Genomic DNA, 13,083 nt, shown 5'->3' with positions numbered 1-13,083 from the left:
ACTCTCTCAGGACCCCGGTCGCTCGGAGGCGCTGTCGGATGACTTCTGCGGCGCCGTTTCCATGGAGCTGGTTGCCCTGGTGACGCGTCCTCTACCCTCCTTCTCCTCTTTCTAAGAACGGAGAGTTCGGGATAACGGGTGAGTGATGAGAGGGGATAGACGGGGGCACCGGGGCCGTGTCCGCATCAGTATGTATGACAGGGATCCCTCCTGACCATTGTGATGGGTATATACACAGTATATATAATGTATACCGTCTGCCCCCTCCCCCATACTGTAAGCTGGATTGGAGATGAGCTGTGTGCGCCATAAAGAGCACAGTGTGCACAGACCCATTTATTAGGGCCCCCATAACAATCACAGAGCTCCATAATAAGCACAGTGCCCCCATAACAATCGCAGAGCCCCATAATAATCACAGTGCCCCCATAATAGTCACAGTGTCCCCCATAATAATCACAGTATCCCCATAATAATCACAGTGTCCCCCATAATAATCACAGTGCCCCCATAATAATCACAGTGTCCCCCATAATAATCGCAGAGCCCCATAATAATCACAGTGTCCCCCATAATAATCACAGTGCCCCCATAATAATCACAGTGTCCCTCCCATAATAATCGCAGAGCCCCATAACAATCGCAGAGCCCCATAACAATCGCAGAGCCCCATAACAATTGCAGAGCCCCATAAGAATCACAGTGTCCCCCATAATAATCACAGTGCCCCCCATAACAATTGCAGAGCCCCATAAGAATCACAGTGTCCCCCCATAATAATCACAGTGCCCCCCATAACAATTGCAGAGCCCCATAATAATCACAGTGCCCCCATAATAATCACAGTGTCCCCCATAATAATCGCAGAGCCCCATAATAATCACAGTGTCCCCCATAAGAATCAAAGTGCCCCCCCATAAGACTCACAGTGCCCCCCATAAGACTCACAGTGCCCCTCATAAGACTCACAGTGCCCCCCATAAGAATCACAGTGCTCCATAACAATCAAAGTGCCCCCCATAAGAATCACAGTGCCCCCTCATAAGAATCACTGTGCCCCCCCCCTATAAGAATCACTGTGCCCCCACCATAAGAATCACAGTGCCCCCCCATAAGAATCACAGTGCCCCCCATAAGAATCACAGTGCTCCATAAGAATCAAAGTGCCCCCCATAAGAATCACAGTGCCCCCCCATAAGAATCACAGTGCCCCCCCATAAGAATCACAGTGTCCCCCATAATAATCACAGTGTCCCCCATAAGAATCACAGTGCCCGCCATAAGAATCGCAGTGCCCCCCCATAAGAATCACAGTGCCCCCCCCATAAGAATCACAGTGCCCCCCATAAGAATTACAGTGCCCCCCATAAGAATCACAGTGCCCCTCATAAGAATCACAGTGCCCCCATAACAATCACAGTGCCCCTATAAGAATCACAGTGCCCCTATAAGAATCACAGTGCCCCTATAAGAATCACAGTGCCCCCCATAACAATCACAGTGCTCCCCAACACAATCAAAGTGCTCCCCATAAAAATCACAGTGCCCCCTATAAGAGACACAGTGATTCATAACAATCACAGTGCCCCCATAAGAATGACAGTGCTCCCCATAACAATCAAAGTGTCCACATAACAAGCAAAGTGCCCCCAAAACAATCACAGTGCCCCCATAACAACCACAGTGCCCCCCATAAGAATCACAGTGCCCCAATAACAATCACAGTGCCCCCATAAGAATCACAGTGCCCCATAACAATCACAGTGCCCCATAACAATCACAGTGCCCCCATAACAATCACAGTGCCCCTATAACAATCAGAGTGCGTCCCCCATAAAAATCACAGCCACATATCCCCATATCAATCAGAGTTCCCCCCTAAGAATGACAGCCACAGCTCCCCATAACAGAGTGCCCCCATAACAATCACAGTGCCCTATAACAACCAGCGTGCCGTATAGCAATCACAACACCCCCATAACACTGACAGCCACAGTTTCTCATAACAAAGTGCCCCCATAACAATCACAGTGCCCCATAACAATCACAGTGCTCCATAGCAATTTTAGTGCCCCATAGCAGTCACAGTGCCCATTAACAATGACAGCCACAGCTCCCCATAACAATAGGGGTGCCCCCATAACAACAAAAATGTCCCCATAACAATTATAGCCACAGCTCCCCATAACAGAGTGCCCCCATCACAGCCACAGATTCCATAACAATCAGAGTGCTTCCCCCCATAACAATGACAGAGTGCCCCTATAACAATACATTTCTATACAGGGCCATCATGGAGTCGGACTCCACAGTGAATGAGAACCTGCGGGTGCAGTTCAGGGCTCTACAGGAGCAGCAGCAGAAGCGTCTGCAGAGACTGATGGAGCGAAAGAGAGAGAAGATCAGCGAGGACGTCAGGAAGGCCGAAGCGTTTGGTGTTCAGGACCAGCTGAACCTGCTGCAGACGGACACTGAGTCCTCCAGTGAGCTGGGGAAAAGGTGGGAACCTCCGGCTCCTGGGGGCTTATCAATATGGCCGCCGTCTGCTCCATCTACTGCTGACAGATGTCATTGATGGTCACTGTAGATCAGAGTTTCCCAACCAGGGTGCCTCCAGCTGTTGCAAAACTACAACTCCCAGCATGCCCGGACAGCCTTTGGCTGTCCGGGCATGCTGGGAGTTGTAGTTTTGCAACAGCTGGAGGCACCCCAGTTGGGAAGCACTGCTGTAGATGATGTTGGGTGATACAGTATATATAATCTCTCCACGTTACGGGCTCTTGGTGACTTATCATTATGGCCGCCGTCTGCTCCATCTACTGCTGACAGATCTTGTAGGGTGATACAATATATATATATATTTATATGTATATATATATTATGATCTCTCCACATTACAGGCTCCTGGAAGATGAGAACGAGCAGCTGCAGAGTCAGATCCGGGAGCTGCAGGATGAGAACGGGCGACTACACAAACTCCTCAAGGAGAAAGAGTTCGAGATTAAACATCTAAGAAGGAAAGTAGAAGACAACAAGATGGCGCTGGCAGGTGACTTCACCATACAACCGCCAACATAAGATCTATATCCTAAAATTTTAAAGAGTACCTGTCACCAAATACAACTTTTAGTATAGTGTTCCTTGTGTAATTAGCAGACACTTTCCCATTCACTTGCTTTTAAAATTATCAACAGAAATATGTTTAAAATGTAATGGAAAAAAATGGCCACTAGGGGGCTCTGTTCTGTTCCCTACTACAATTAATACAGTGAGTTTGGTCTCCTCCCGGCCTGGCAGGAGACCAAACTCAGGAAGTGTTTCTCTGCACTGAGCTTGATTGACAGCTGCACAGAGCCTCCCTGAAAGCTGCAAAGAGTCTCACTGAAAGCTGCACAGACTGAAAGATGCATAGAGCCTGAGGTCTTCTACTTATCACAGCACTGCAGCAATGTAAGGGCAGAAGTGGTCCCTCAGCAGGCTTCAGTGATGTCATGCCTGCTGGGAAACGCCCACTTTCTTCTGCTGGGAGATTGCACTATGTGAGCAAGAAGAACGGGAGGATACACAGCTTTTTAAAGCTCTGACATTTTTTTAGGGGTGGGAGCAGTGTTTAGGAGTAGTTAGGGAACATAGCCTGAGTTATTTTAGATAAGTTTATTTGGTGACAGGTACTTTTTAAACCATAGAACCCCAGGTATATAAAGGGCCAACTAACAGCGTTAATCACTTATCCACAACATACGTCTTAATGGTATGATCCCTGTGGGTTAAACCATTACGACTAGAGATGAGCGAACTTACAGTAAATTCGATTCGTCACGAACTTCTCGGCTTGGCAGTTGATGGCTTTTCCTGCATAAATTAGTTCAGCTTTCAGGTGCTCCCGTGGGCTGGAAAAGGTGGATACAGTCCTAGGAGACTCTTACCTAGCAATGTATCCACCTTTTCCAGCCCACCGGAGCACCTGAAGGCTGAACTAATTTACATAGGAAAAGTTATCAACTGCCGAGCCGAGAAGTTCGTGACGAATCGAATTTACCGTAAGTTCGCTCATCTCTAATTACGACCTCTACCCATCAAGAGTATGGGGGTCCCCAAATGCCCCTTGTGAGTAGAACGGTGAATGGACTAGTTGTAGAACTGACTCAACTTTTTTGTCAGTAACATAGTCAGTAAGTAAAGCTGTGCTTCCCAACCAGGGTGTCTCCAGCTGTTGCAAAAGTACAACTTCCAGCATGCCCGGACAGCTGTCCGGGCATGCTGGGAGTTGTAGTTTTTCAACAGCTGGAGACACCCTGGTTGGGAAGCACCGAAATAGACACCGACCAAAAGAACAATAGTGCACACACACACACAAAGAAAGAATTAAAGGGGCACTCCGCTGCTCAGTGTTTGGAACAAACTGTTCCGAACCTGGAGCCGGGAGCTCGTGACGTCATAGCCCCGTCCCTCATGACGTCCCTGTCACGCCCCCCCCCCATAGACTTGCATTGAGGGGGCAGGGCGGGACGTCATGAGGGGGCGGGGCTATGACTTCACGAGCTCCCGCCGCCAGCTCCAGCGTTCGGAACAGTTTGTTCCAAACGCTGAGCAGCGGAGTACCCCTTTAAGGTCTCAAAAAATTTTCGTTTTTTCCTCCTCCCCTTCTAAAAATCCTAACACGTTAAATTTTGCACTTACAGATCCATATAAGGGCTTGTTTTTTGCGTCACCAATTGTACTTTGTAATGACATTACTTATTTTATAACATAATCTGCGGCGAAACAAAAAAAATAAACTTATTTGTGGGGTGAAATAAAAAAAAAAAAACAAAAAAAAACAGTTTTGCAACTTTTTAGATCTTCTTTTCTACGCAGTGCACTTTTCGGTAAAAATTAAACCTTATCTTTATTCTGTAGGTCCATACGGTTACAAGGATACCCAATTTATGTAGGTTTTGTTTTATTTTACTACTTAAAAAAATTATAACTACATGCACCAAAATAGTATGTATAAAATTGTCATCTTCTGACCCCTATAACTTTTTTTTTTCTGCATACAGGGCTATATGAGGGCTCATTTTTTGCGCTGTGGTCTGTAGTTTTTCTCGGTACCAGTTTTGTTTTGATGGGACGTTTTGATTGCTTTTTATGAATATTTGTAAGGTATATGAAATGACCAAAAATGCACAATTTTGGAATTTGGTATCTTTTTACGTATACACCATCGACCGTGCGGTTAAGCTAAACTTATATTTTAATAGTTCGGACATTTACGCACACGACGGTACCACATATGATTATTTTTATTTTTTATTACATCATTTTATTTAAAAAATTGGAAATGGGGGGGGGTGATTCAGACTTTTATTAGGGGAGGGGCTTATTCACACATATTAACTTTTTTATTTTTTTTTACACTTTTTACTATTCTTTTTTAGCCCCCTTAGGAGGCTATACCATGACATCTTCTGATTGCATACACTGATCAATGCTATGCCTACATGGCAGGCTTGAAGCAATAGGTCACCAATCGGACAGCGATTAGGAAGGTGAGGTCCCTCTCGCCGTCCTCTTAGCTGATCGGGACATCGCGATTTTTTCGCGATAATTCCAATCAGCTCCGCTGAGCTGCTGGGATTCTTTCACTTTCATTTTAGATGCTCTGATCAACTTTGATCGTGGCATCTAAAGGGTTAATGCCAGGCCCGATCGGTGATGCCCGGCATTAACTCTGGGTCCCGGGATGCTGATAGCAGTCGGGACCCAAGGGGTTGGAATCGTTCTCCACTCGTGAGAACGCTTTAAGCCCTGGTAATGGGACTCAGGATGTACAGGTATGCCCTGAGTCCTCAAGTGGTTAAAGGGGTACTCCGCCCCTAGACATCTTATCCCCTATCCAAAGGATAGGGGATAAGATGTCAGATCGTGGGGGTCCCGCCGCTGGGGTCCCCCGGGATCTCGGCTGCAGGACCCACCTGTTGCGGCTTCCGGAAACGTTGGAGGCTTCGGCTCCCGACCACGATGACGTGAGATCGTGACGTTACGACTCCGCCCCTGTGTGACGTCACGCCCCACCCCTCAATGCAAGTCTATGGGAGGGGGCGTGACAGCCGTCACGCCCCCTCCCATAGACTTGCATTGAGGGGGCGGGGCATGACGGCACATGGGGGCGGAGTCATCAAGTCACGCTCTCACGTCACCGTGGTCGTTAGGTGTTAGGATGAGAGCCTCCAGCGCTGCCGGAAGCCGCAACAGGTGGGTCCTGCAGCCGAGATCCCGGGGGTCCCCAGCGGCGGGACCCCCACGATCTGACATCTTATCCCCTATCCTTTGGATAGGGGATAAGATGTCTAGGGGCGGAGTAGCCTTTTAAGAACAAACTTCTTTACACCACTAGGGATTTTAGCGGCGGGAGTACTAACTGGTAAACCATCCTATGAATAATGGGAGGTGCATTACATGAAGTGGCAGCCATTCTGTCACTCACCCTTGTGTCTTTGACTGTAGGGACGGTGGGCCTGGCTGGAGATGTTGCTGCCACAAAAATTGTAGAATTGTCCAAAAAGAATCGGGAGCTGACCGCCGAAATGGAGAGTGAGAAGAGTAAAGTGAGACAACTGAATAACAAAGTGAAGGCGCTGGAGCGAGAGGTAAAGACCCACATGACCCAAATGTATCCATGGTCCGGGCAAAGTGAATGAAGTAGAGAATATGGGGGGGGGGGGGGGGGGCACCTGACCTGTAATAGGCGGCAAATTTCACTTGGGGGTTGTGAATTTATTTTGCAGCTTCAGAACTCGAATCCTCCCGACTCCTCAGGGGCTGAGCTGAAAGCCCCCCGCTCTGCAGATGTAACGCCGGTGAGTTTATAAGGAGAAATCCAGCCTCAAAGATCGTCTCATGGGGTATAAATAAATCTGTGATCTCAGACTCCACTATAAAGACAGAGCTGACACCTTTGGCACGTTCTCCCTTTGATCTGAAAGTCAGTGGTGGTCTCAGATCACAATCCGCAATATTCCCCGCCCCAATGCTGGACAAATACATGAGAGCTGTTGGGGTAAACTCCAGCATAAAACTGGATTATTTTAATAAAAAGCAGAAATAAAGGCACAGTCTCCCCAAGACTCATTTACCCTCCAGACTGCTCTGCCCCCCTCCAGACCCCTCATATTTCTCTGCCCCCTCCAGACCCCCCATATTCCTCTGCCCCCCTCCAGACCCCTCATATTTCTCTGCCCCCCTCCAGACCCCTCATATTTCTCTGCCCCCCTCCAGACCCCTCATATTTCTCTGCCCCCCTCCAGACCCCTCATATTTCTCTGCCCCCCTCCAGACCCCTCATATTCCTCTGCCCCCTCCAGACCCCTCATATTTCTCTGCCCCTCTCCAGACCCCTCATATTTCTCTGCCCCCCTCCAGACCCCTCATATTTCTCTGCCCCCCTCCAGACCCCTCATATTTCTCTGCCCCCCTCCAGACCCCTCATATTTCTCTGCCCCCCTCCAGACCCCTCATATTTCTCTGCCCCCCTCCAGACCCCTCATATTTCTCTGCCCCCCTCCAGACCCCTCATATTCCTCTGCCCCCTCCAGACCCCTCATATTTCTCTGCCCCTCTCCAGACCCCTCATATTTCTCTGCCCCCCTCCAGACCCCTCATATTTCTCTGCCCCCCTCCAGACCCCTCATATTTCTCTGCCCCTCTCCAGACCCCTCATATTTCTCTGCCCCCCTCCAGACCCCTCATATTTCTCTGCCCCCCTCCAGACCCCTCATATTTCTCTGCCCCCCTCCAGACCCCTCATATTTCTCTGCCCCCCTTCCAGACTGCTCTGCCATCCTCAAACTACTCTTCCCCTTCAGACTCCTCTGCCCCCTTAGGGTGTATTCAAATGGCAGAATTTCGCTTGCGGAATTCCGCCTCAAATTAAAGGGGTACTCCCCTGGAAAACTGGTGCCAGAAAATTAAACAGATTTGTAAATTACTTTTATTAAAAAATCTTAATCCTTCCAGTACTTATCAGCTTCTATATGCTCCACAGAAAGTTATTTTCTTTTTGAATTTCCTTTCTGTCTGACCATAGTGCTCTCTGCTGACCCCTCTGTCCATTTTAGGAACTGTCCAGAGCAGGATAGGTTTGCTATGGGGATTTGCTCCTACTCTGGACAGTTGGGGGCCGGCAATGTCCGCGCGGTCCTAGTGCCGACTGATTCAGTCCTCGCTGGCCGCACTCGGAATCTCTGACGGAATTTTTCCATCTGGAGATTCTGAGGTGTGAACCTGGCCTTAGGGGCTGTTCACACGGTAGAATTTCCGCTTGCAGAATTCCGCCGCATATTAAAGCCTATAGACTGCTGTAGGATTCCGCACTCCCATCCACGCTTCTTCTTCACCCTCTGATCCCCCTTCTAGACTCCTCTGTCCCCTCAGACTCCTCTGCCCCCCTTCTAGACTCCTCTGCTCCCCCCCTTCTAGACTCCTCTGTCCCCTCAGACTCCTCTGCCCCCCTTCTAGACTCCTCTGCTCCCCCCTTCTAGACTCCTCTGCTCCCTCAGACTTCTCTATTCCCCCTTCTAGACTCCTCTGCCCCCTCAGACTCCTCTGCACCCCCCTTCTAGACTCCTCTGCTCCCCCTTCTAGACTCATCTGCCCTCCTCAGACTCCTCTGCTCCCCATTCTAGACTCCTCTGCTCCCCCCCCTTCTAGACTCCTCTGTCCCCTCAGACTCCTCTGCCCCCTCAGACTCCTCTGCTCCCCCGTTCTAGACTCCTCTGCTCCCCCTTCTAGACTCCTCTGCCCCCTCAGACTCCTCTGCTTCCCACTCTAGACTCCTCTGCCCCCTCAGACTCCTCTGCTTTCCCTTCTAGACTCCTCTGCTCCCTGCTTTGAGACTCCTCTGGTCCCCCTTCTAGACTCCTCTACCCCCTCAGACTCCTCTGCTTCCCCCCTTCTAGACTCCTCTGCTCCCTCAGACTTCTCTACTCCCCCTTCTAGACTCCTCTGCCCCCTCAGACTCCTCTGCTCCCACCCCCCTTCTAGACTCCTCTGTCCCCTCAGACTCCTCTGCTCCCCCTTCTAGACTCATCTGCCCTCCTCAGACTCCTCTGCTCCCCGTTCTAGACTTGTCTGTTCCCCCATCTAGACTCCTCTGCCCCCTCAGACTCCTCTGCCCCTCCAGACTCCTCTGCTCCCCCTTCTAGACTCCTCTGCCCCCTCAGACTCCTCTGCTACCCATTCTAGACTCCTCTGCCCCCTCAGACTCCTCTGCTCCCCCTTCTAGACTCCTCTGCTCCCCCTTCTAGACTCCTCTGCCCCTTCAGACTCCTCTGCTCCCCCTTCTAGACTCCTCTGCTCCCCCTTCTAGACTCTTCTGCCCCCTCAGACTCCTCTGCTCCCTCTTCTAGACTCCTCTGCTCCCCCTTCTAGACTCCTCTGCTCCCCATTCTATACTCCTCTGCTCCCCATTCTAGACTCCTCTGCTCCCCCTTCTAGACTCCTCTGCTCCCCCTTCTAGACTCCTCTGCCACCTCAGACTCCTCTGGTCCCCCTTCTAGACTCCTCTGCCCTCTCAGACTCCTCTGCTCCCCCTTCTAGACTCCTCTGTCCCCTCAGACTCCTCTGCCCCCCCTTCTAGACTCCTCTGTCCCCTCAGACTCCTCTGCTCCCCCTTCTAGACTCCTCTACCACCTCAGATTCCTCTGCTCCCCCTTCTAGACTCCTCTGCCCCCTCAGACTCCTCTGCTCCCCCCCCTTCTAGACTCCTCTGTCCCCTCAGACTCCTCTGGTCCCCCTTCTAGACTCCTCTGCCCTCTCAGACTCCTCTGCTCCCCCTTCTAGACTCCTCTGTCCCCTCAGACTCCTCTGCCCCCCCTTCTAGACTCCTCTGTCCCCTCAGACTCCTCTGCTCCCCCTTCTAGACTCCTCTACCACCTCAGATTCCTCTGCTCCCCCTTCTAGACTCCTCTGCCCCCTCAGACTCCTCTGCTCCCCCCCCTTCTAGACTCCTCTGTCCCCTCAGACTCCTCTGCTCCCCCTTCTAGACTCCTGCCCTCCTCAGACTCCTCTGCTCCCCATTCTAGACTTGTCTGCTCCCCCATCTAGACTCCTCTACCCCCTCAGACTCCTCTGCTCCCCCGTTCTAGACTCCTCTTCCCCCTCAGACCCCCGGCTCCCCCTTCTAGACTCTCTGCCCTCCTCAGACTCCTCTGCTTCTCATTCTAGACTCCTCTGCCCCCTCAGACTCCTCTGCTCCCCTTCTAGACTTCTCTGCCCCCTCCTTCTATACTCCTCTGCTCCCGCCTTCTAGACTTCTCTGCTCCCCCTTCTAGACTTCTCTGCCCTCCTCAGACTACTCTGCTCCCCATTCTAGACTCCTCTGTCCTCCTCAGACTCCTCTGCTCCCCATTATAGACTCCTCTGCCCCCTCAGACTCCTCTGCTCCCCATTCTAGACTTGTCTGCTCCCCCATCTAGACTCCTCTGCCCCCTCAGACTCCTCTGCTCCCCGTTCTAGACTCCTCTGCCCCCTCAAACTCCTCTGCTCCCCTTCTATACTCCTCTGCTCCCCCCTTCTAGACTTTTCTGCCCTCCTCAGACTCCTCTGCTCCCCATTCTAGACTCCTCTGCCCTCCTCAGACTCCTCTGCTCCCTATTCTAGACTCCTCTGCTCCCCCTTCTAGACTCCTCTGCCCTCCTCAGACTCCTCTGCTCCCCATTCTAGAATCCTCTGCCCTCCTTTGCTCCCCATTCTAGTGCTCCTTTGAACCCCATTTCATGTTTTCACATCTATATAGGTCTAGCATTCTGTGCTGACACATTCCCTCATATAGTTTTACAGTTGATAAGCTTTGTTTTTCTGATACACAGTTCCAAATCCCCTGAATAGACATAGATTTAAAACACCATAGGGGCTTCCTGCAGTGACCACTAGATGGCGATAACTGTATTCTGTTATGTAACATTATGCAATGAGCTCCCCCTGGTGGTGGCTGCAGGAGGACAGAGTCTTCTCATGTAAGTTTATGACTGTCATGAGAAGCAGAGGATTTGGAGCTGTGTACAAGAAAACAACATAGCTCCGACCCATATAAAGAAGAACGGGAAACTAAAAACTATGCTACCCATGTGTGTGACACTGTAATAACTTTATTTCTTTACATGTTCTCAGACGGACAGCTCCGAGATGAAAGCCTTACAGGAGAAGCTTGGCGCGGCCAACCTCAAACTGACCGAATATCGGAACCAGATCCAGAGCACTAGGCAGGAGCTGAAGATGGCGCACAAGGTATGACCCCTCATAGTAAAGATGTGTTATGTATATACTTCTCTATAATAGAAGATTTATACTATCTATATTATCACATGGACCGACAGGTATTAACCAGTGAGATTGGTGAAGATGTGAACATTTCTCAGCTGCTGTCCTCAGCGGGCGGCTGGAGGGGGCGAGCTCAACAGATACTTGCATTACAAGGCAGGGTGAGTAGACACTGAAGTGTGGGTGCAAGTAACAGAAACAATTGTGTATGAACTGTCCCCTACTGGCTGTAATATATACTGCATCCTTTATGATATCTATTTCAAGTATGGCTCAACATAAACTTATAGTCCAAAACTATTCTGCTGGTGAGGTCACTGTGTACATACATTACATTACTTATCCTGTACTGATCCTGAGTTATATCCTGTATTATACTCCAGAGCTGCACTCACTATTCTGCTGGTGAGGTCACTGTGTACATACATTACATTACTTATCCTGTACTGATCCTGAGTTATATCCTGTCTTATACTCCAGAGCTGTACTCACTATTCTGCTGGTGAGGTCACTGTGCACATACATTACATTACTTATCCTGTACTGATCCTGAGTTATATCCTGTATTATACCCCAGAGCTGTACTCACTATTCTGCTGGTGAGGTCACTGTGTACATACATTACTTATCCTGTACTGATCCTGAGTTATATCCTGTATTATACTCCAGAGCTGTACTCACTATTCTGCTGGTTGGATCACTGTGTACATATATTACATTACTTATCCTGTACTGATCCTGAGTTATATCCTGTATTATACTCCAGAGCTGTACTCACTATTCTGCTGGTGAGGTCACTGTGTACATACATTACATTACTTATCCTGTACTGATCCTGAGTTATATCCTGTATTATACTCCAGAGCTGTACTCACTATTCTGCTGGTGAGGTCACTGTGTACATACATTACATTACTTATCCTGTACTGATCCTGAGTTATATCCTGTATTATACTCCAGAGCTGTACTCACTATTCTGCTGGTGAGGTCACTGTGTACATACATTACATTACTTATCCTGTACTGATTCTGAGTTATATCCTATATTATACTCCAGAGCTGTACTCACTATTCTGCTGGTGAGGTCACTGTGTACATACATTACATTACTTATCCTGTACTGATCCTGAGTTATATCCTGTATTATACTCCAGAGCTGTACTGTCACGATGCCGGCTGGCAGGAGGTGGATCCTCTGTGCCAGAGAGGGATTGGCGTGGACCGTGCTAGTGGACCGGTTCTAAGCCACTACTGGTTTTCACCAGAGCCCGCCGCAAAGCGGGATGGACTTGCTGCGGCGGTAGTGACCAGGTCGTATCCACTAGCAACGGCTCAACCTCTCTGACTGCTGAAGATAGGCGCGGTACAAGGGAGTAGACAGAAGCAAGGTCGGACGTAGCAGAAGGTCGGGGCAGGCAGCAAGGATCGTAGTCAGGGGCAACGGCAGGAGGTCTGGAACACAGGCTAGGAACACACAAGGGAACGCTTTCACTAGGCACAAGGGCAACAAGATCCGGCGAGGGAGTGCAGGGGAAGTGAGGTATACATAGGGAGTGCACAGGTGAACACACTGATTAGAACCACTGCGCCAATCAGCGGCGCAGTGGCCCTTTAAATCGCAGAGACCCGGCGCGCGCGCGCCCTAGGGAGCGAGGCCGAGCGCGCCGGGACAGGACCGACGGAGAGCGAGTCAGGTACGGGAGCCGGGGTGCGCATCGCGAGCGGGCGCCACCCGCATCGCGAATCGCATCCCGGCTGGAGGCGGTATCGCAGCGCACCCGG

At 50.1% G+C, this 13,083-nt stretch overlaps 1 protein-coding gene across 2 annotated transcripts in view; it reads left to right on the top strand.

The window, feature by feature from the left end:
* Window positions 1–4: 4 nt before the first annotated feature.
* CCDC13 (coiled-coil domain containing 13) overlaps window positions 5–13,083 on the top strand; it is a 42,422-nt gene continuing 29,343 nt past the window's right edge. For both annotated transcript variants that reach the window (XM_056518856.1, XM_056518855.1), the window contains exons 1-7: window positions 5–138; window positions 2,287–2,499; window positions 2,901–3,049; window positions 6,490–6,632; window positions 6,771–6,842; window positions 11,152–11,268; window positions 11,358–11,462. In XM_056518856.1, coding sequence (XP_056374831.1) covers window positions 2,294–2,499; window positions 2,901–3,049; window positions 6,490–6,632; window positions 6,771–6,842; window positions 11,152–11,268; window positions 11,358–11,462 — 792 coding nt within the window. In that variant the 5' untranslated portion in view covers window positions 5–138; window positions 2,287–2,293. The remainder of the gene's footprint in view (window positions 139–2,286; window positions 2,500–2,900; window positions 3,050–6,489; window positions 6,633–6,770; window positions 6,843–11,151; window positions 11,269–11,357; window positions 11,463–13,083) is intronic.

Source organism: Hyla sarda, chromosome 5, assembly GCF_029499605.1.
Source record: "Hyla sarda isolate aHylSar1 chromosome 5, aHylSar1.hap1, whole genome shotgun sequence".
In the NCBI taxonomy this organism is placed as follows: domain Eukaryota; kingdom Metazoa; phylum Chordata; class Amphibia; order Anura; family Hylidae; genus Hyla; species Hyla sarda.
Note: the sequence above shows the minus strand (reverse complement) of the source record. Positions and strands in the feature narration are given on the sequence as shown.